The following is a 24,008-nucleotide window of genomic DNA, read 5'->3' on the forward strand; positions in this document are numbered from 1 at the left end:
GTATCCAGCATCTTCCTGTGACTGTGGAAATTTCCATACATACAAGTTTGCATAGGACTCTACTCAATGGCTGAATAATTCATCCTCTCCTCCTGGCTGGGCTTGGAATTCACACAGCGGCGTAGCTTGGCATGAAGCACAGTGGAGGTGGATGGCTGCCTGAACCTCCATCCTGCTTTCTCCACTGTCACTGGTGATAGGGAGCACAAAAATGGAAGTCCTCTTCTCAATGTAGTATTAACAGCAATGATAAGGCAGTGGGAGAGGGTGTGAAATGAAGCATTAGAGCGGAAACTATGTATTGTATGCACCATCACCTTCTATAACACAGAAGCGCCTCTATAGGCAGTTTCTTAGAAGATACTAGCTGTGAGCTATTACGAGTTAAGGAAACGCACATTAGAGTAAATACAAATTGCAACAGAGACTGAGCAGCAGTCGCTGTGCAGTCATTCAGACTAACAGCTGCTTGAATTGATGGAAAAGGTGTAGAGAATGGAGAGGTCAACTTTGTAGTGCTGCTCTATCCCTGCATTTGTCACTGAAAAATATAGCAGGTTTAGAAACTGGTATCTCTGAAAAAAAATTACTTTCCTTCCTTGATATTGTACTTTACTACTCAAGCAAGTATGCAGGCTGTTATTTAGGATAGTATTGGAGAGTATAATTATAAAAAGTGTACGATTGGATACAACATGATTCTGGCAGGTATAGCTTTTAAAGCATTAGAAAACATTAGGGTAACTGTAGGTGGGTTTGATACCTGCTATCTGTGGATGAGTAAGTAATAGGACTTAAGCTAGTTCCTCATTTCCCGTTATGCAAAAAAAAAAAAAAAAGTTCGCTTTTAGAAATGTAACTAAACTACAGTGAGCGTTGCTGTTTTCATATGGGACTCTCATTTCACTACCTTGGTACAACTACCTCTTAATTTCAGTAAGTAACAGATACTACTTGAGGATGTAAACAAGAAAGTACTTCTGGGGCCAACCTTAGGGACAGCTCCTGGCATCCACCACTTACTTATGCATAAATTACAGAAGGACAATCCATAGCTCAGAGCTTCACTTTGCAAAATGCCACCATACATCAATTTTTTCTTAATCAAGATAGACTTTTCCATTTTGTAAATGTAACGTGGCTGTGGATCTCCCCAAGAGACACATTGCCACAGCCATTATGACATCCTGAAATGGCTGACATATGGCTTTGAAGGTAAAATCTGTAAGTGAAGAGAAAGCAACCTACAGAAAAATCTGTTACTAAACCTGTGGGTGCTTCACTTTCTCTGGGATGTCTGCTTTGAATTTGAACAGTCAGAAAAGCGTGTGGTGTTGTCAAGAGTTTGTAATGCTGTTGCAGCAGCATTTTAATTAGTTGGTTTTGTATTTTTATGAATATAGAAAATTAAGCATTCAAGTAATTAGTGAATAGCTATTGCAGTGAGGCAGCTGGTGCCAGGAAAGAACAAAAGATACTTCTGTCTTGCTATAAATTCCTTTTCACATCTTTCCAGGAAGCAAAAAGTGGAGGGCAAACAGGAAGGGCCACTAAGCAGAAATACAAAGTTGTGCATATAGACAAGATCTAAACCCACCTCTTTCCCACCCGCTTAAAATAAAACACTAGACATCTGTCACTGCACTGAGTTTCAGTTTAATCCAGTTAAAAACTAATCTATACAAAGTCCAGAGTGGGGCTTTTTTTTTTTTTCCCTACATATATTGCACTGGAGGATATGAATTTGTACAACATTGACCAAATCTTACCCCTTCATCCTCCTACCAAAACTCCAGCCAAGTACAAAACCAAATCTCTGCATCTTTGTCTTGGAACTGGTGTCTGTATGAAGTTACATTCGGTTTTCTTGTCATCACCTCCTAAACGAAAAGCAGAGTACAGGTGAAAGCACTGGTGCCCATGATATTCCAGTCCCTTATTTATCTGTGATTATAGCTTTCTATTTCCTCACTTAGCTATAAGCTTAGTTTAATAATTTTTTTTCAACTTTAAAAAGCTCCTGAGAAATCAGTACCATGGCAGAAACATGCTTTTAGTGGCTAATACTTTTAGTCTCTTTTATGGAAGAGAGAACCCAATTAAAAGAAGACATCAGCATCGAAAACAACACACACATTAAAAAGCAACAAATCTGCTAAACATTTCATGTGTAAGCATGACTTCAGCACATTGCATAACCTCTAAGGCAGATGTTCCTCACAGTGAGATAACTCTTACTTAAACCACACTTCAGAACTGATCCACAAAAATAAGTCTGGCGACTTTATTACACTCAGATGGAGACCTCTTTTAGCCTGGGCCCAAAGAACGATAGCAGTCCTCTACAGAGGAGGATGAGATGGACAGTATTGGGTGAACACAGCCTGTTGATAAACCAGACCTGACAGGTCATCTTTTGAAAGAACATCCACTCAGTCCTCGTTATCTTTGTGGACATGTGACACAAGTACCCATGCATATGAGATTTTTTAATTGGGTGGACAAGCATGAAGTTCTAATTTGGGCTCTCATCTCAAAAACATTTAGGCAACAAACTTAAGATGTGTTCAGTAGGAATTTGATAACTTAAGCATTATGAGGACTGAGGCTCTGACTTCCACATAATTTAGGGCAAATAATTGTCAGTTTGACTAAACCTTGATTATTGTTAGAGATAAACCCAATCACCAATTCTAAGGTTTAAAAAATTGCCTGTTTCCACTTCTAAAAAAAGAACAGAAAATCTGTTGTATATTGCTAAACCACAAGCCTACTAATTAAATTAACACTGATAAGAACAACATTTAGGTATCAGATAGCAATTGAAGGAAGGATGTGCACCATTTTATGCTGAACGCACCTCAGTGCCTAGCTGAAATGCAAAATGAGGAACTTTTGCTAATGCTAACTCACGATGAAATGACAAGTGAAATCTCTGGCTTCTCACAAGCAGCTTCCTCAGTCACCGACACTCACTACACTGTGGCGAGCAGAAGCTGAGCTCAGCACCCAAGTTACAACAGTTCTTTACAAAACTCTGGATGTTTCAAAGTAAATGGAATAAAGGGATATAATGCCCATCTCCAACAGCAGGGAGAGTCAGGATCTTATCATCAAATTGGAAGCAGTTGCACTGAAACCGAAGCTTGAGCATTACATTACAAAGCATGTCATTACATATAATGACATTTGTTAGGAGGCAGATGTAGCCTGAAGGAATGATTTGTATGGTAGAAATGCCTTCACACCAAAGGTTTCAGTCCTTGATTCTCTACAAACATCTGGGGCTGTATCCTTTGTCCTCTGTAAACCTTCATGCGGGATGGGGAGAACACACAAAAAAATTCCCCTCACCTTTTCCACGACATTTAAATAATTCCCTCTTTGTTTCCCTCCTTGCTCTGTTATCCATTATCAGGCTACAACCCCAAAAGCCAGGGCTGTGCACTGAGAAATGCTATTAGTCTGGATGTAGCTCTAACTAGGTCTGGGCCTCTCAGCAAACAGATGAAATTGTTGAAAGGTATTTTAGTCTCCTGACAAAGACATAATCAAACTGACGTTAGAATTGCATGGAAATGACAAACAGTGGAGACACTGGTTTGGGAAACTAAATTAAAATGTTAATGACTTGCATAGAGAACAACAACAAAAAGAAAGGTAAAAGAAGTCCAATTGTTTGAGTGGTATAAATGAAGGAAATGTGACATGACAGCTAACAAGATGAAACAGATAAGGAAACCTAATCTGTTCAGGCAGTGAGTTCTATTATATTGTGTGGAGAACAAGAATATGCTCAGGCCTGATGAAAGCAGCCTTAAACATGGAAGGAATGTGCCTAGCTTCTATCAATCAAAGTTCTTCAGACTGAGAAACTTCCCAAATGTCAATACAAAATGTTAGTAATTGCCTCCTGTCTATTTTGAGTTTGCCTAAAATATTCAAGTCTTATTCTGAAAGGAACATCTTTCTATAACAGAGGCTTGCCTCTGTTTCTTTGCTCAAAACCCAAATGATCTCCCTTAATGACACTGTCAGCAGTTAGCCACAGAACAGGAAAGAAATGCAAAGGATACTTGCCAAGGTGTGTGTGTGTGTATCAGTTCAAAGCCAGCGTTATACAATCAGAACAATCCATGTTTAAAAAAAAAAACCACCACAAAACCCCAAGCAAACAAAAAAACCCAAACAGGGTTTACACTTTAGGATACTTTCAGTCTGAAATGAATAACAAGCAAGGACAATTACACAACTTTTCAACATTATAGTAAAACCCACAGGAAAATCAACTTATTCTTGTAAAATCTTGGCTTACAATATTAGGGACCTATCCTGGTTCAATACCAAAATAATACAATCAATAGCACCCCTGTTTCAGGACACTTCATAAACTTACACCATCTGCCGAAAGACTAATAAGAGTTAATAGTGAGACTCTTTAAGTCAAAGATTCATGTCTGAGAAGAGCTTTCTGAAGCACATGGTGCATTTTGAAAAATCTGGTATTATCATAGGAGGTAGGATAATCTGCACAGAAAAAGACAATGAGTCTTGTTCTGTTTTGCACAATATTTCCATCAACATAAAAAGCTTACTTAATAACATGCAAAATTTTGAGATCAGCTGGCACCTGATGAAGGAAACAGGGACAAAAATACTGTCCCAAGACCCAGTTGAATGTTCAACTGCTATACAGAATTAATCTCATCAAGGAGGACGGTTCAGATCAATACACCAGAAGTACAGTATTCCTTTTCAAGGCTTACAGTGAAATTCTTAGGCTTCTGTAAACATTAAAAATATTCACTGCTCCACGTAATTCTTTGCTGTGTTTAGATTTTAGAAAGTGCAAATTTTCTGTGATTAAGGATTAGAAGTTTGATTTTTATTTGGTCTCAAAGAAGAAAGGGTTTGGTAGTGCTGGAAATGGTAGGCCTTTATCTATGGTCTTCATTTCCCAATTTTTGCTTCTCAGCATTTCTGGAAAGAGTTTCTACATAAAACTAGACCTAACGACATTCAGGCCAGTTCCCTGCTTCCTCTCCGAGAAGATTCCAATTCATGCCTAAACACAGAATGGCAGACATCTCCTCCCTTTTTGTAAGAGAAGAGTTCAACAGCTCAGTCCCCTGGCCATAAAAATCTTTAGTATTAATAGTTTCCTCAATCCCCTCCTCCATTATAGCCTCTAAATGATCCCCTTGTTCTGTTTCTCGCTGATGCACTGGAGACAAAATTAGTTTAATTTATGATTCAGATCTGATTGATACTTCATCTCTAACATTCCCAATGATTTTACAATCTGGGGAAGAAAGTATAGAGCTCATGTTTCACTCTGATTTCCTGCCCCCCCCCCCCCCCCCCCAATAATAAAGATGCTATAAAGTTGAGGCACAAGTGGTTAAGGGTGAACTTGATCAGTTCTAGCAGCTGGTTCTTGGACATGTCCTGGTGGTAAAGGCTGATCACCTCCCGCAGGATGTTTTGGTGCATCTCCAACTTTGTGTTCCCCGGCTGTAAAAGAAGAATAAAACCATTTGTAACTTCTCAATTAAATTGGCCCCAAACATGAAAAGTATCTAAAGGAAAGTTTCTAGTTTAGGGACAATCAAACAAAACCTTCTGTTTTTTGGTTTGTAAGTGGAATCAAGAATTTTGTATGTGACTAACAATGAAATCGGTTTGGGATTACCCAACAGACTGCATTATTATAATATTCAGTGTTTCCTCTTAGATTACTAGTTGTTTCTGTTTTCTGTGAAATATTTTCACTTCCATAACACATTGGTTCTTTGGAGATTGTTCTTTTTGAAATATATTACGTGTTTATGAAACCTTTAATCCCAATATGGGAAGCTTGGAAAAAAAAAAAAATTAACATCTTGCTCCTGTATTTTACTCCTCACTGTGTCAACATAATTACAACATTCTCTCTTTGCCTACCTTTGAATAATACTGTTTCATAGTTTGCTGAATATTTCAGAACTTGCAGCTGCATTTTTGTGATTTTTTTTTTTTCCTTAAATTGCCCTCAGTAGCTCCAGTAGCCTACAGATTAGAAATATTGTCTACTTGAACCTCCTTAACTCACTGAATGAGGAGCGACTAGTTTCGGCTAATATAATGAATTCTTATGACACCTGATTAAATGACTTTGCAGAAAGTTTTTACATAAAATATGTGTTAAGAACAGTATCTGCTACAATATTGACAGTATCAAAAGATGTATCATTAGCCCAACTCCCAAGGCATCTGCTATTACACAGGATGTTTTTACTGAAGGTGAGGGCAGGTGAGGCACTCAGAACTAAGGATCATAAAATGAAATTACCCAAAGGCAGTTTTGAAGCAAATGAAAGACAAAATTAAATTGGTACTGAAATTTCATTATTTCTCTTCACAGAACTGAGTGGCTTAGGAATAGAATTTCAGGGTACTCAACAAAGTAAGCTGTAATCACTGAATATAGCATTTAAGGTTTGAAGTCCCACTGTTGGCCTTGCAGGAACAGTTTAGAGCTTCCAGTATTCAAAAGGCTGCCCGGATATAGTCTGAAGCCTTATGTTTGAGATGAATGTCAAGAAGTTCTTGAGCTCTACTGATAATGTTAGCATAAGAACATGGAAGCCAATAAAGCCATATTAGTTTCAACCTTTCTAGATGGGGACAAAAAGCTAAGTTAGGATGTATTAAAGCACAAAAAAACCATGGACAATGTGTAATGGATAAGAAGTGCTAATGTATACCCGACCATTTTGTTGCCACCAATGAGCAAATGCAATGATTTATTATGGCAATATCTTCTTCTGAGGGTGTTGAAGCAGTTGGTCATTCATACTGTCTATAACTAACTTGTCATGTCATTTTGTGCCCAACTGCGGTAAATTGGCCGCTGAAGATAGACTTGTTGAAAGCTTTTAAATGCTTTCATCTGTTCTGCAGTCTGAGACTGGTAATGCAGCCATAGAACATCAGACAGACCTGGTAATTTGTATGTCCCTATTCTTCTCTGGATGCTCAGGAATCCTAGATATACTAGATCTCAATATTTTTGGATTGATAGGTACAACACAATCCTTCTCTGTCCATTTGATGCCTTGAGTTAGAGCTCTGTTTTTTTACTATGGACTTAAAAGCACTGAGATTTCAGGAATACTTTAGAAGAGTTCCATACTTCCCTCTTAAAGATAGTTTAGTGAACGTCTCTACAGAGATCATTAAAACCACATTATATTAACAATTTCAACAGAAAATGCAGTTTTAATGACTTTTACATTGGAGATCTTATTTTAAAGTTTGTGTATCTACACAGAAAGACACATACGGGGTTGAAATTTCAGTTCTCCAGCTGGTCCGGCAGGAGGATTTCCTTGCTGTAGTTTCTTTTGTTCCATCTGTTTTACAACCTGGTGAAAAATAAAACACGACAGTTGAAACACTTAAATCTGTCAGCTTTCTCTGATGTGACATAAATGAATACACTTAAAACAAATTTTGCAGTCATTATGTAAAATCTTTATTAATGGGTATACTACTGAGTTGAGATGCTTGCATTGTTTGCTATAATCCTGAATACTAGATTATGTTTTGCTGTGGTACCATTAGTTTAGAATTCAGCTGGGAGTCATATGAGAAATCAAGGTAAAGAATGCTCCAGAGTTGAGGATTGTCATGAGCTGTTACACCTATAAGGATACAGAAAAGGCAAAAAAAATTTCTGTTCTCAAAAGTGTACCTGCTGAAGCTCTTGTTTCTGAGCCTGAAGCTGGTCATGCTGCCTCTGTAGCTCTTCCTTCTGCTTCTGAAGATCTTCTGCCTTCTTTCTAAGTTCGTCTTCCTGCTGAGAAATATGACTTTCAAATTCCTTCAGCTCTTCCTCAGTGAAGAGCTGCTGTTGATCTAGTGTCTGCAAGAAAATACACACAAACGTGACTACTTAGCCAGGAATGCATATATATTTTTATTATCTTCCCACTGAAATTATTATTAGCTGAATTGTACAGTTCACTAAACAACACTCAATTTTCATTAAAATACCAGACATGACACTGTAAAAGGTTAGTACACTCACTGTAAGAAACAGCAAAACAGCCGTTTCTCAGCTCTTTTCTCAGCAAAATTCTACTACAGATGTAGAGGGAGGAGAAAAAATTCCTCTTGCTTCCAGCTGAGCTCTTATCTTCCCTTTAAAGTGATTCATAAACAAAATGTCCATTTTTTGTTTGAAAAGCATGTGGGAAAAGCTCTTCTAGAATCCACCGGGTGGCGCAAGACCTTTTCTGTTTGCGTGTGCCCCATAAAGATTACATCTGCATTACATTAGTCTGCTACATTTTGTACTTTACATTTAGTTAAGGCGCTTAACCACACACATACCAAAACGGCACTGAAAAAAAGCAAAGGTCAGAGACATGCCATTTGGTTTCCTGGTTGGAGTGATGGTAATAGTACCATATGTTGCACTTGGAACACATTTTCATTACCTCCCAGCTATCTGGCTCCAAAAATTCTTTTTTCTCTGTAGCTCGCAGGAACTCTTCCAAAGTCACTAGCCGGTCCTTGTTGATATCAACCTATTTGAAGCAAAAAATTAAACTCAACCTAAAGGACAGGTTTTGGTGGAGCTACTGTTTAATTTCATCATGCAAATATCTTCAAATATAACCATTTTATTTTTAAACTGTCCCATTCTCAAGGGAGTGCCTGCAACAACTTCTGAAAACTTCTCTCACAAGCTTACAAAGCTTAACAAAAATGGAAATAAAAAGTAAATCCTCACATTTTACTTCAAAATTCATTGGCTTTATTGGAAACATTATTTGTGGTCACAGCCCCAACGCTAGTAGTGGCATGCATGAGAAAATGTTCATTTTGAAAGCGGCATTTTGAGAAAAATGTTTTGTAGCTTTCTGGTAATAATTTTGTAACTGTGAGTCAGAGTAATCTCTGCTGTTGGATGGGGAGGTTTTGAAACATCAAAAAAAACCCCAACTAAATTGTGTCAGAATCCTTTAAGGGGAAGGGAGGAAATGCTTCCCTTTATGACTAATAGAAGACCAGTCTTGCTCCGTTCCTCAAGCTTAAGGAATATAGTTGAATACAGAAAAGATACGAGTGAAAAACACGGTAGTTCAAAACATCCTCTTCCCTTTCCTCTGTCTCCTGAACTGAAAACCTATCAGAACCAGTAGAGCTATTCACTGTCATAGGGGATACCTTGAGCTCTGAGCCCTCCTCTGAAGAGACAAAGGTGAGGTATGTGAAGGAAAACATTGCTCTACTCCCTCTTCTCACACCTAAATCTTACCCATTTGCCAAGGGCAAAACCACATTTAGTGTCTTCCCTGTTTAACACAAAACTCACAGGGAATTTCTATTGAATCTCAGTATCTGCAAAAGATGGAGGCGACAGCACAATTCCTTCTCTGAACTTCTTAAATAAAAACTAGTCAGCAGGCATTTACATCAGAACATGGGGACAGGGCTTGAGAATTGTAACTTTATGTGAATCCCAGCACAAAGAGCATTCAGTGTGACAGGTGTAGTTGGACAATCCTTTCTGCTGTACTTGGACAACACTTCATGTCAGGAGGACTGTATTTCTTGAACACAGAAGGAAATCAGCAGCTCTACTGAACATCAGTCCCTACCTCATTCATTACGTGTTCTCTCATTCTTAGCCTTTCTTCTTCCATTTCAACCATGTCATCCTCTTCATTTTTGGGATCATAAACTTTTTCTAGCTGAAATTCAAAATTAGCAAATGTTAGTTTGGAGAAAGGGCTGCTTTCAAATGACAGCATATTTGGAAGAGTAGCGCAAGATGTTGCTAAAAACATGAGTTCACCATTTTTTCAATAGAGTGAGCGTGTGTGTGTGTAATTCTCCTCTTTTAGCATAGTATTTAAGCAACAAGTGAGCCTTTCATTGCTAAGAATGAAGTTTTCAGTTAATTCATGTGGTCTGTTATAATTCAGTGCTGTGGATATTACAGTAAAATTGACCTCGGCAGACACGGTCTGATCCTACACTTGATTCAAAGCAGGCAGAGTTTTCCACGCGGTTTCTGGAACAGGAGAGAGTAGCTTTTTTACCAGAGCATGCAGCTAACCCTGTAAGCATTCAGGATATCACAAGACAAACCGAGTGCTTAATTTAATGGTCCACTGCTCTTCTTGCACAATGTCTTTCTGGTGAGTTCATGCTTATTTGCTTTTACTTAGTTTTCTTAGTCATTTAGCTTTGCTTGCTTAGCCATAGGTAATCTTAAGGCCCCAGATTATTTGTTTTTAAACTACAAAACTGCAAAATGGTGGGACATATTTGTCAAAAAAGACTGCCATATATCTTCATTGTATTAGAGGGGATTATGGCAAAGTATTGTTAGAAGTCTGTATTTGCAAATTTAATTTCTTCAAAAATTTACAGTAGTTTGAATTTATAAGCTTCTGTATATACTGTATAGTGCATGATGCTCCCCGACTCATGAAACCTAGAAAAAATTGTAAGACTAGATATTGACAGCCATAGTACTGGATCTTTGAATGGAAAGTTTAGGGTTTTTTTCTGCTATACCAAAACAGAACCTACTGCAAAAATGAAGACCAAGGCCTTTTGTTTATTCATTGATTCTGCAATCCCCATTCCTGTAGAATTTCCAAACATTGCTGTCATCACCCCTCTGGGAGGCAAAGAAGTACTAATATTTGCATTTTCACAGCCAACAAACCAAAGCTTAAAGAAACTAAGAGCCTGTCTACTTTATCAGATGTACATGTCCTCCAAACTAGCTAGATAGAAAATACATGAAATTTCTGTAGCCGCTTCCACAATGTGCTGTCTTTGAGCCAATTCACACGAGCGTGACCCTTTTTCTCTCAACAAGTCTTATGACTTGTTGATTAGCACTGAATGAGCACAGCTACCCAGCTTTAGAACCTCTACCAGGCTGCATCTATCTAGAGCAGGAGTGCAGCTCTCTGCAGTGCGACTTACACAGGTATAGCTATCCTGCAGATTAATTATAAAATCTCAAGCAAGCCTGTGGCAGAGAAATGCATGAGCACTAGATCTCTGGTGTCTGAGTCCTATGCTTCAACTACTTTATCTTCCCTGCTGATACGTTTTTATACTTTTGTAGAAACATTAAGGATACACAAAACTTGGCATAAATACTCTAATTTTTAGTCCAAAGCCCCCATATATCTTTGAAAAAATACAGACATCCCTGTAACCATTTAGTGAAACCAGTTAAGTTTCTGAACTTTTTTTTTTTACCTCTTTAGTAAATAGGGCTTCCAATTCTTGCTCATCCAGGAAACCATCATTATTGACATCTACAAAAAGAAGTGTTGAAAATACAAGCTGAGTATGTACAGAAAGTAATACGTGTAATAGTTCTCTGTGAGTTAAGTAAGTATCAGCATCCACATCTTATGTGGATTAAAAACATCATTTAACAAGAAGCTGGTTACATGAGTTGTTTTTTCTGTTTAGGTTTTTATCAGGCATTGGCTGAACTGTATTGCCATTTTTGGCTGGTTGGTTAGACAAGTCTGGAACAATCTCCCTACTTCTTAGCAAACTGAAAAAGGTCACAAAAGGATTGCACAGAGTGCAATTGCCAAAAAATATTGCTGAGAACAAGTTGTCCCAATTTAACAACTAGATTTGCAAATAGATTCAGGAGCAATAAAAATCTGTAGAAAAACTTTGTTAACCAACAGTATGACTCTCCAAAAAACCTAAAGAATTATATGAAAATCTATATAAATATGCAGCGCTTGAGAAGAGATCACTGTAAAATGACTTTTCATGACAAATGAAAAGAGAATACTTGATAACTAACAATCCATCTTTTATCCTACATTCTACTCTGAATATTGTTAGACTACCTCTGAAATTGAAAGAGAACGTCTACTTCAAATGAGCGTTATTATGCAATCTTTTTGTTTAGTTGCCTCAAAGTTTTTTATATACTAAGCTCTAAGGCAAAGGGTTATTTTGGCTATTTCTGTTTTGGTAAGATTTGCATAAAAAAGCTACCAAAAATTTTCAGAAAATTATCTTTCAAGATCTCTTTCTAGAGAGAATAAATAAGGTTAATAACTATAATCCGTTTTTATATATTTTGTAAACCAAGATAAAAGTTCAGACTCAAGCTAGAACACTTCAGTTAAATTATCATCTTCGGGATTAGTCAAATTCTATGTACTGTTCAACCCTTCACAGCCCAGTGCAAGGCAGGATCTGCTTAAGGGTACTTTATTATGAAGCATTTAACAACGTCAAAATATAAGGTTATACATTTATATAATCCCTTTTAAAGCAAAATGCCCATTGAGATGCATCCTCATCTCTGCTCCTATTTTATTGTTTCTAGCTGCACACTGCTCAGAAATATAGAGGCAGGATTGGGGGGCAATTTGGTTTTTGTTTTATTAAGGAAATCTTGCAACTTCTGAAGAGGCTGGCACTTCTATGACCATTCCAAAGATAAGGGGTGTCTGCCACTTACCTGCAGAGATGATGAGAAAGCAGGTTTTCCTACAGACACCTCTGAGGATTTATTCCTAGTACGTAGTGTGTAAGCAAAGTTATAGATGTGGACAGCCCTCTAAGTATCCATACTTCCCTGAGGAATCACTACTAGTTATTTGCTGTATAATTTTACAAGTAGTTAAACAAAACTCTGTTTTCAACTTTTAAACCCCATTTAAAACTTTGCAGTAAACTTACAAACAATAACATAAATATTTTGTCCTCTAACTCTTCAGATTCATCCAAATTACTTGAGGTATAAGTCTTCATCCTAGCATAAGACAAACTTGCCCTCAGCAGAAGGTAACAGAAAGTCACTTCACTTGTTCATTAAATTAAACTAAACCTCTTACCGTGTAATTTGAAAAATGTTTTGGGGTCAAATTCATTCGGATCTAGTCCATCTGCTTCTTCCCACACCTCTTTCAGTTGATCTTTGCTTCCCTATAGATTGGTTACAAAGAAAAACTATTCAAAATATGATTAAGTGTAAATTTTCTGCATTACCTTTGCATTACGGTTTCTCTGAAAGGCTTTATTTTCTCATTAGTCATGTTGCAAATGGAATCAATGGAATTTTCTTTAATTCCCTTTTGTTCAGGTCTAATACTTTCATTAGACAGAAAGGCCCAGGCAAAGAGGGGGTGTCAAGGAAATGCGTATTCTGTGGAAAGGAACACCTGTAATCATCAGTCATTGCCACACAGACTCATCTAGAAATAACAGCTAAAGGAAGTTAAATAAGTTTGCCTTTTCTAGAGCAAATGGTACTGTGATGCAGTTCCTTGCAGGCCAGGCATACCATGAAGGCATCCCTACAGTTCTGAATACCATTCTGGCTTCTTCCTCATGAGTTTTATCTTCTTTGTAAATAGTAATTCTGCCAGCAAATATCATACTTGTACAGAAAAAATGGGGGTATATAAAGTGGGTTTTGTAATGCTCTCTGCATTGTTCCCACACTCTGCTCCCATGTCAATGAGAAGAGGCAAATGCTGAGAATAAGAAGATACACCCTTCTCTTTATTAGCTTTTTCTCTCTGGAAAGGAAAGCTTCCACCCAATCATGTAAGAAGAGACTGTGGCCTTACAGGATGGTGAACTTTAGGGTGATCACCATGTTTTTTCTTCATCTCCTCAAATTTGGATTCTTCTCGCTGCCTCTTTTCTTCATCCAGTGTTTTTAAATACTCTCTCCTCTCATGTTCTTTCATCATCTCATATTTCTTAAACTCCTCGTGGCGGGTCTTATCATAGTTTTCCAGGTCACTTGTAGCCTAAAAATATAGATATATGTAGATATATGCTTATGCCACACAATTATGTTAACACATATGACATTAAAAACACTGTATTGTTCAGATCTGTGGCCAAGGCTGGCCATATTGCCATTCTCCTTTTAAACACGAGGTAGACTAGTTGGGGGTTTCCTTTCACGTGACAGTGATGCAAAAACATCTCTCCTCACTTTGTTATTTTCACAGAAATTAATTTGCAAGGGTTCAACTGCTAGACAATTTTTGCAACTACACAGTACTGTAAGAAGTCATCAAGGTGTCCTTTCTCATCAATTAATAAGAAATTAACTTGTTAAGTAAGTCCCATACGAATTAAGTGCAGCTTCAAATAGTACCATTAACCTGCTTGATTATTTCAGAATAAGAACTTTTGTAGATTAGCCTACCTTTTAATGAAAAAAGCGCCTTCATTAATAATGGGAGTTAGTCTGCAGTAGCTTAATACAGATTAAATCAAAAAACACAATTATATTGAGAGAAAGGGTGTGAGGGGAGAATTTCTGACAAGCACCTGTATAGAGTTTAAAGATGTATCATTTTCAGACAGCTCAAGGTATTAAAGGATGTTTTGGTAGTGCTTTTCAAAGTAACATGTTTATACCTGATATAGCCTCTCCATTATTTACCTTTCAATTTTCAGATTCACTGTACCTTTTCAAAAACAATTCCAAAGCAACGATCCCCTAAAATGCCCATTACACTCTGTCAATATCTCAGCTGAGAACTGAGAAATGAGAAGACAAAAAAACCCCAAACACATACTAAGAGAAAGAACTGCCCCATTGAGGATATGCTTCTCCTAGCCAACCAGAATTTTCCCAGAAGTGATGCTCAGAAATGGCAAGAAACTTTATAATATCTCTATAAAAAACAATTTTACAGAAAATTGAGATAAAATTTTCCAAGGGTAAAAAAAAAATCCACAAAAATTACAGAAAGCTTGAAATATACCTTATCTTTCAATTTATTTTGAAAATATAAAAACTGTCAAATTCTCATGTCAGACATGCAGTGCTCTCTGAAGCATATCTGAGATTAAAGTCTTTTTCTCCTTGGGAAGCGTATTTTTTCCAGCAGTTGAAAAAAGCCATGCCATGCTTAGCTTAACTGCATCCCCTTAATAAACAAGCACTAAACACCCCCCCACACCTGTGATTGATACTGAATCTGCTAAATAGACACTGAATGCCCTGCCCAGCATATGCAATTTCTAACATCGATATCTTAAATTCTACTCTGCTGTAGTTTTGCAGCTTGATGTATATATAATAGATCCCAAAATTCAAATGGCTAGTTTAGCGATAATTATTTATGTCATTCTGTGAGACACCTAAATCATTTAGAAATAGAAATCAGAAAATACACTTGGGAAAAATGTACCCCTATCAAAACCGTATTTAATGTAAAGGCTCCCGGAAAGGCATATTTTATTCCTGAAGTTGTTTGTACTGGCACATGAATGCAAGTCCTGTTAAGATGCCACCCCAAAATTTATGGGCTCTTTAGCATAATGCACACTGACAACAGTTTTCAAGTGTGCGATGGAGACAACTGACTTTTCTCTGAAAATGAAAACTGCATGTTGTCTATAAAAAAGTTGTATATATAAAAGGATTTGCCTTTACCAGTGAAAAATGCATAAAAATTAATATCAAAAAACCCCACAGTAGTTTATATCTAGCACTCACTGCTTTGATCAACATATCTAAGTCTTTAGGTTCGAACGTGTCAGGATTCTGATGGTTCAGGTGCTCAAACTGTTTAAGGAGAGCCTGATGGTCTATGCCAGTGTCTGAAAGAACAAGGTACAAAGGTAAAACATTAAAATAAGTTTGAAGTCAAGCAAGATCAGGAAGTTAAAACTTTCATATGGGAGCTCCCTGAGGACTGGATAATTTTTTCACTGTTGGAGGAAACTATAGCAACACTTCTAAAGTTGCTTCTCCTGAAATTCGCCAAACTTGATAGCAATTTGCACTAGATTCCTTCTGATGTGTCAGTGTTGCATTGCACACAATAATTTAAGATGCACAAATTAAGGCTTGTGTTTCAGCAAGGAAAAGTACAATCAATTTGAGCTTCACAAACTAAGAAAAACATTTTATTCTCTTTTATATAAATGAGATAGTTGAAGTTATGTGCAGTATCAAAGCTAACAATTTGCATATTTTTCCTGAACTGGGAGAAGTCTGACTCTTCTACTGCCCTCAACATTTTGCAAATGACTTATATCTGGCCAAAGATGTATGTGCAATATGGTGTAAAATCATATCAAATCAGATAAGCAGATATTAATATTTCATTTGTGCAAAACAAGAAGTGCAAGACAGTGGAGAGTCAGGTCCTGTGTCTAAAAGCTGCAAACATTTCTCTCTTCCTTATGACAGGAATGATACCCAACAATATCAATACGCAATGCACTAACAACAAAACATATTTCTACGAAAAGCTTTTCTAGCTGTTACCATGGTTTCTGACTGCTAATAATAATGCTATCTTAAGCAGCATACACTTTGATATGTATAACAGTTTCAACAACCTTTTACTAGATGGCTTAGCAAAGAATATTTTAGTTGTTTAAAAAAATTGGAAAACACAATTTTGAACATGTTATTCTTTGGCAAACTATCTGTCTTTGTTACACTCAATGCTGTGTCTGTATTATCACAAAACAGCAAACACTGGCTGGGGCAGATTTCAACCATAATTCCTCCCTGGTGAGATCATAATTTCTGTTGAAATATACATGCCTTAGACTATTTTTGAAACATTTTTAGAAGTGTAATAATAGTCTTTAAAAAAAAAAACCAACACCAACCAACCAACCAAAACAGCCCCCAAACTCATTTTCCTCCATTTCTTATATTTATGGGAAAAGACTCATTCTATTTGACAGTATTTACTTGCCACATTATTGTATTATCTGAGATCCAACCCCTAACATTCTTCTGTTCTGTACTGATCAGTCTAGTAAGATCTTGGTGAAAATGTTTATAAACACATCTGGATCAGGGCTGAATATATGTAGAATATAATCTCAAATCTTTTTCTTTTTTTTTTTTTTTTTTTAAAACCTGATCCATCTGAGAGGGAAGAAAACAGGGGGTTTTGTGTCTGGTTTTTTTCTTTTTTTAGATCAGATAGAAGACATTAAGTGGTGTTATAGGGAAAAGATTAACAGAACAAATAAAAGGAAATCAAACAGCTCTGCCTGCTGTTACTATAGAATGCTCTTTTGTACATATTCCAAGACGTTGCCTAGGTGTACAGATGCAGCTGTATTTTATAGATAATCTGGCCATACTTGTTGTATGTGATGTGAAGTACTCACTGGCAGGGCTGATTATAAACTTTACAAAATGTTTTCCCACTCCTGATGTTTTCATGTCTTAGTAATCATCTGAATATTTTGAACTGGAATAATCTGTTCTTGTTCTTTCCCAAATGGAAGATCTCACATTTATACTGTAAAAGATCAGATCTGTTGGGGGGAATTATTTTTCTAAAGCACGCTCTGTTAGTTACTCTTGATTTATGGAAGTAGAGAGGGCTAGAAGTAATCAGTCCATTAAATTACTAAAAAAATTACAAAATACACAAAATTACTATGTACACAATCAGGTATCATTAGCTGCTGTCAACTAGCTCACTGTGAGTGTCACCATGATGTCACTGGACTGCTTGCCTGCAATAGGAGCACGAGACAGGGCTCTTGGCAGCTAAAGAGCCACCTGAGGAAGATGAACATGGGGTCTGGCAGCTATGTGAGGCAACGCACTGACTCCTATGGAGGGGCTACCGCTGCTCTGCACTGTTAAGCTACCAGTGGACTGTGCTCTCTGGACGAGAACTTTCATTAAAAGAAAGCAAAGGTCATAAAGGTGATCTGACACCTTCAGCTGACTCTATATAATTATTCATTAATTATACTATGATAGTACCTAAAGACTTCATTGGAAAGGTACTACACTGTAAATATCTTTTTTCCCAAATTAATCTGATGTTTTCCTGACCGTAGTAACATCCCCAAACACATAATTACACATGCATACTTCTTCAGTCTACTTGCCACCTCTAAAATCTCCTTAGCCTAGAAGACAGTTCCTTATTCTTGGAGTATTTTAAATTGATGCATTACCTATTCAATTCAGTAGGATCTGTCCCCATAACTTGCAAAGATTTTTAATAATAGAATAATCTGCATGGGCACATTAAGCCCTTTTTATTAGAGCTTCTGTGTGAAAAACAGCATTTCAGAAACAAGATAATGCAGTCCATTATTAGGATCTTTGTTTATGAGCAACTAATTCTCTTCAAAAAGAAACCACTAATAAGAAATTTACAGAATTAGTTCTAAATGTAAAAAATCTTCAGTAATAAGAAATAAAAAGGGATAGCACCATTTCCCACACAAACATACAGCAATCAGAATCATTAGAAACCTGTATACTTTATTCATTAGAAGAAATTGCCTGAGTTTGTACGATTTCATTAGCAATTAAGAAAACGCTACGGAGAATTTTTTTCACTCCAAATGTTCTTTACTCAGGAGCTTAAAACTGCCCCAAAAATAAGAAAAATAATCTTCTAAATTGAAATGTTCAATATTTGTTATAAATCTTTACAATAACTGTAACTCGTGGAAAGGGGGCTTAAAAAGAAAAAAAGGAAAACTTTTGTGTTGACTGTAAAAAAAAAAATCGTTTTCTACCCTGTAAAGACATGAAATGCTATGTCATGTTGTATTCTTAAACATAGTTCTACTATGTTACTAGTTCTCACTGAGTAATCTATAAATTGATGCACTACAAAAATTAAAAGAGGTTGAAAAAGGATTAGGAGTATCTGAAAAATCCACTGCCAGAATCAAGTTTAGTTATTTATAAAACACAGATGGCTCTTCTCCCCACTTTCCTATAAAGATGGATCTTTACTGGCCCTAGGCCAGCTCAGAAGGGACACTCACTTTCAGCTTACAGTCATTATTGTTGACAACAAAGCATAACTGATCAACTTTGGACACCTCTCCAACACAACCCCATCTGTTAACTCACCTGGTTAAATTTTGTATTCTTACCTTGAACAGAATCCATTTTAGCTTTAATTAACATTCTTAATCTTGCCACCTCTTGTCTTTTTAGTTCATCCAGCCGTGTTCTCACATGGTGGCTTACTAAATCAAGCTCTCTGCTTAGTTTTCCACTCTGTCAAAAAACAAGTTATGTATAAAAAATAGAAGAAAGTAGCCTTTACGATTCCCATTAGACATGAGCTGCAAAACAGCAGACTAGTGGCAGTCTTTGGATATGCTGTAGCCCACACTGTAAGAATCTCAAAATTTTTTCAAAGAGCAGATTCAAATTTTTTTAAGCCTATGGTTATAGAAACAGGAGGAATCCTAAAAGCTTTCTGAGAAGAGAATTTCTAAGTATCTTGCTCCTCCAAACAGCAAAAGCATGACCTTTAAGCAGCAATACCTAATAATGTTTAAGTGACAAATTTCTTGATCAAATGTTCTCAAATTAGTTCAAAACAACTGTGAGATGTACACAAAGTGCTGTGTTCTTCATCCACTTGATGATAGCTGTAAGACTTGAGAGAGAGAGGTACAAGCACAGCAACAGCGAACAATATGTATTGCATGAATATTTATCAGAATCTGGAAATGGATAGTAACCTTCAAGGGTTACACTAGATGTAGCACAGGAGAAAAAGGAGCCAAAAGCTGCCAATGGCAACACAAGCAATTAAAGGAAATGCAAAAGGCAGGATCTCCTCTTTAAGTCTGTCACTTTAGACTGTTTCCTACCTGTCCCTTGCTGAATTTCTAGCTCATAAAGGGGAATGCAGAACAGCCACCACCTAGAGCCAGGAACTAAAGTAGAAAAGACAAGAATGTGGTAAGGTTTTGGAGAGAGTGCTATATGGATTGGCACAAAAGAAAGGACAGCAGCAGAGAAAGCCAGAGGTCTATTTTATTCCTATATACACTGACTTTACCTCTAGTACAACTCCTCGATTTCCCCAGACTCTAAAATTTGTCTTGTAATCCTCTTCCATGTCATCATATTAATTTGTGATGCACTATCTTAATCCCAGAAGGCAGATATACCTTTGTGTTCAAAACAGTGTTCCAAGTTACTCAGCAGGCAACAGCAAGTGAGAGCTACGCTTGCAGCTGTTTTGATGTACATGAAGGTTCACCTCCCTGTATGAAGTCTAAAAGTGGCTTTTTAGTAGATAGGCAGAAGGCAGAAACTATGCATTCAAGTTTTTTGTATGCTATGGGATACTCTTTAATTAGAAGTTCTACTGTCCCTTGACTACAGACAAAGATCTAGTAAGAGTTAAATTCCTAAGTAAATAAAAATGGGAGGAAATTTAAGCTCACAAAAATTGAGAGGAGTAGGAAAAAAGAAAAGGAAGAAAGAATACAACATACATGGCTCGTGATTATGGATTTAATTAACCTTCATTTAAGTCTTTTTTTGTACATACCTTTATTTCCTCTATGTCAGCAGTCTGGAGTTTCTCCCTGAAATGCTTATCTGTTTCCAAGACATCTATTACTTGCCTGAGATATTCATCATAATAAAGTCCTGTATCCTTCAAAAAAAAAATGTGAAATTGAGAAAAAATATACTACCAAACATTTCATTTTGTTTAAATACGATTAAACTGAAACTCAAATCTCAGCAACACAGACATTATATTCTCTTACATATCTTTGTTTTTTTCTGATTTGCATCATTGCCCTAAAACAACTTAATCTTATGATTCATTTGTTTCAACAACAGACAAGGAAGAGGAGAAAAGTGTTCAGGAATCCATGTAATACACAAGCATCTGTCATGTTAATATAGTTGTTTTTTGTTTTTTTTTTTTTTTCAAAAGTGCAGTTCATTCATTACTGTTCTATTTGAAACACTGAACTGGAATCACTGAGTGGAATTTCCTAAGCCACCACTCAATCACTTGAAAGAAGCCTCTGTGGAACACTAGGCACTTCTTCCTACTGTAAGCTGGGGAATTCCTTCCATGTGCCACCTCACCTTTAGCCCCTCATGGAAAAAAAATAAAAGAGAACAAATTTAAGAAGAACCTCACCATAGTAGATATATGACAATACTGGCTAATATTACTTTCCTTCCTGCAAGTAACTCCAGTAAAGAACATCTAAATTTCAGGAAGGTAGTTTGCTATAGCCAGATTACTAACAATTATGCAAAAATATTTAATTAGATAAATTTCATTACACTTACTGGACTTTCTACCTTCTCTCCTTCTACGTGGCCTTCTCCTTTAACTTTTGTCTTATCTATGTCTATAGGTACAGCTTCCAAGGCCATTAGGAGACATGTCATCAGCAAAATACACTGTTGGGGCAGGACAGATAGCCGCTTCATCTGAAATGAGACCAAGTCACAAAAAATAACATAAATGATGTTATCATACTGTACTGATTAGAATTTTTTTTACGTTCCTACATAGATACCTGTAATAACCCACTTCCCACATGTTCTACTGCTCTCAAGGAACACTAAAACTCAAAGAATTAAATACAGCTTTAATTTTTAAAGGTCATTATTACACAAGCAGATTTCCTCAGATTACCTTACAACTGTGTGGCAAACCTAAGTTGTACTGTAAACGGTAAGAGGTTTTTAACATGTTGAGAGGTATTATCAGTGGCTCCGCAGAACAGGTGGGAACATCCAATGTTCATACACTTGTTTAGGATGACCAAGTGTTGCATAACTAATACTGACATTCCCACTCTGATCATGTTTTTCCTGAAGTTATTGGCAAACTCCTAAAGATAATCATGGACACTGAATCAGATCTTAGTGTAGTAATGCCAGTTGTCTTTATGTTTCAGCAATGGAGTAGTTTGCCTAACTTGGAGTCAAGATCCCCTCCAGAATTTATTTGCAGGAAAAATATTTTACAATCCATGTTATATCTGTATGTCAAGTTGACAGAGATTCCTGAAAAAAGTGTTCACACTACCTGAAATTGTTGCTCAGGCTGGGGCTTTAGGTCTAGGGAGCCAGTCTCCCCTAGACTTTCTTTGGTATCTTACATGGGGCTAACTCACACATAGTTTGTGAGCACTGAGCACTTTGAGAGTTCTTGACCTCTCTCTTCTCTCCCTCTATCAAATTTGGTTGAAAATACCTCAATTCATTCAGAAACCGGTAAGATGGAATACTTAAACAGTGCGAGTACAGGAAATCCAGCTAAAAAAGTAATGACGGTAATCCAGCATCTGACAGCGAAGTCAGGCTCTTGAGACAATTCAGCCAATTCAGCCTATGACAGTCCACAGTCTCTGGATATTCTATAAAAAGCTTGAGCAAACTCCAATGTTACGTAAGTAATATAAATCATTTCCTGGAAAGTGAAAGTTGCCAGTCAAATAATGTCTAAAATTAGCTTAAATATGTCAAAGAAAAAGATGTAATATTTAAAAAATGTGCAGTCAAACAAATCAAAAGTATACCTGCTACAAGGAGAATTTCTGTACAAGTGCTTTAACTAGCCATGCAAGTAATTCTATCAAAAGTACTCATGTCCACCAGCAGGAAATCTCTTTTTTTGGGGCGGGGTGGGAGGGACAAACTTTAATTACGGTCAGTGCCAGTTTTCCTGACTACATGGCTCTGATACTCAACAGTGAAGCATTACTTTTGCTTGGATTAAGCTGCTTTTTTACTAAGGCCATAAATGTAGATAACATTAAGCATTTAATATTAAGCATTGTTGACACCCTATATTCATATAACTATTACATAAAAGAAAGCACTCTTATTAAGAAAAAAAATGAGAAATGCGTACAAGATGTGCAGAGATATCCTTTCTTTTGCTGGGGATGAGGCAATAGCTGGAGATAAAAACGTATCTACCTATACATCTTCTGTTTTGTGTGTCAAAGGCTCAAGAATGACAAGAATTCTGTGAAACTGTTTTTATTTAATCACATCTTCAGCAAAAAAGAGTCTAAATGGATTCTGCTCAGTTATAGCACATACCTGTTACTTTCATGTAAAAAATGACTAACATCTGATCATTACCAGACGGGATAGCAAGAGTTATTTTTGTTGTCATATTGAGCATATTAGATTCAATGTCAGCACTACTGTCAGATCCACAACAGCAAGTCTGATTAGCTTTGCCTCAGTCATTCCTTTAAAGCAAGCAAATATGCAAACCAAAAAAAAAGTCAGATCCAGACTGATTTTCTGGAACTAGTAAGTTAATTTCTACACTTCCACACAAGCTGTTAGCTTGCAGTGACTTTATAGAGCTGATAAATGAAGGAGTTAGTTATTCACTATCACTTTTACAAACGCCAAAGGTCTAATACTTCAGATGTTTTTAATTACAGAATATTGTTGTAAAAATGCTGTGCCTAGCTTTGCAATTTCAACAGGATTTAATCACAGGAAATGATAATAACTAACAAATAGTAGGTTTTCAAGTCTCCTAATCTTGACGTAGATGCCAAGACTGAATATTTTTGAGTACTAACTGGATGACTTCTATAAACCAAATCACCAAGTTAATGGACTTGCCCAGAAGTCTCCCTTCCTATCCTCATACTGGATCTTCAGGCCAGGCTAGGTTACTAGGGCAGATTAACAATGCTGCCAGGAAGTCCTGAATTTGAGCTATCAGCTGAGTCTGTTAGTGGCACAGTTCGTTTTATTTATCAGTGGCATGGATAACATTAAGTTTATATATGTTATGCAGGCCATCAGTTCTTTTAGGTGGCAGACAACCATCATCTTACTGTCACTGAATTTTTTGTCTTGCATGGACAAGATCACCTAATTTTGTCCTCCTTTTTCTAAAAGTAGATTGCCATATCTGCTGTTAGAGTCAGTCTCTGAACACTGTTGCTTGTTATTTTATCCTTACTAAGGCATTTTGATATACCTGTCAACATACGAACACATGCAGATCACCACATAGGCTTGAATACAACAAATGGCAAGTGGAAATAGCTTAACCTATGCACCAGGTTGGACAGAAACAGAAAATAGTGTTTCTGTAACAGACTACCTATAACATGACAAGTATGGCAAGTAGGTCCACAGATAACACGTTGCGTGAACCATCTCTGCTCTGAACCTGTCATCCATTTACCTAATTCAATGAACCCCCTAA

General features: G+C 36.8%; 1 protein-coding gene across 1 annotated transcript in view; it reads right to left on the minus strand.

Annotated features, from left to right (window-relative positions):
- Positions 1-1,636: 1,636 nt before the first annotated feature.
- Positions 1,637-24,008, minus strand: part of NUCB2 (nucleobindin 2) — a 31,124-nt gene continuing 8,752 nt past the window's right edge. The window contains exons 2-13 of the mRNA XM_052811235.1: positions 21,101-21,244; positions 20,337-20,444; positions 18,916-19,042; positions 15,527-15,630; positions 13,632-13,817; positions 12,894-12,984; positions 11,278-11,336; positions 9,651-9,743; positions 8,484-8,573; positions 7,736-7,906; positions 7,325-7,406; positions 1,637-5,514 (exon numbers count right to left, since the gene is read on the minus strand). Coding sequence (XP_052667195.1) covers positions 5,402-5,514; positions 7,325-7,406; positions 7,736-7,906; positions 8,484-8,573; positions 9,651-9,743; positions 11,278-11,336; positions 12,894-12,984; positions 13,632-13,817; positions 15,527-15,630; positions 18,916-19,042; positions 20,337-20,444; positions 21,101-21,244 — 1,368 coding nt within the window. The 3' untranslated portion in view covers positions 1,637-5,401. The remainder of the gene's footprint in view (positions 5,515-7,324; positions 7,407-7,735; positions 7,907-8,483; positions 8,574-9,650; positions 9,744-11,277; positions 11,337-12,893; positions 12,985-13,631; positions 13,818-15,526; positions 15,631-18,915; positions 19,043-20,336; positions 20,445-21,100; positions 21,245-24,008) is intronic.

The sequence above is a fragment of the Harpia harpyja genome, chromosome 16, assembly GCF_026419915.1.
Source record: "Harpia harpyja isolate bHarHar1 chromosome 16, bHarHar1 primary haplotype, whole genome shotgun sequence".
NCBI classification, from domain to species: domain Eukaryota; kingdom Metazoa; phylum Chordata; class Aves; order Accipitriformes; family Accipitridae; genus Harpia; species Harpia harpyja.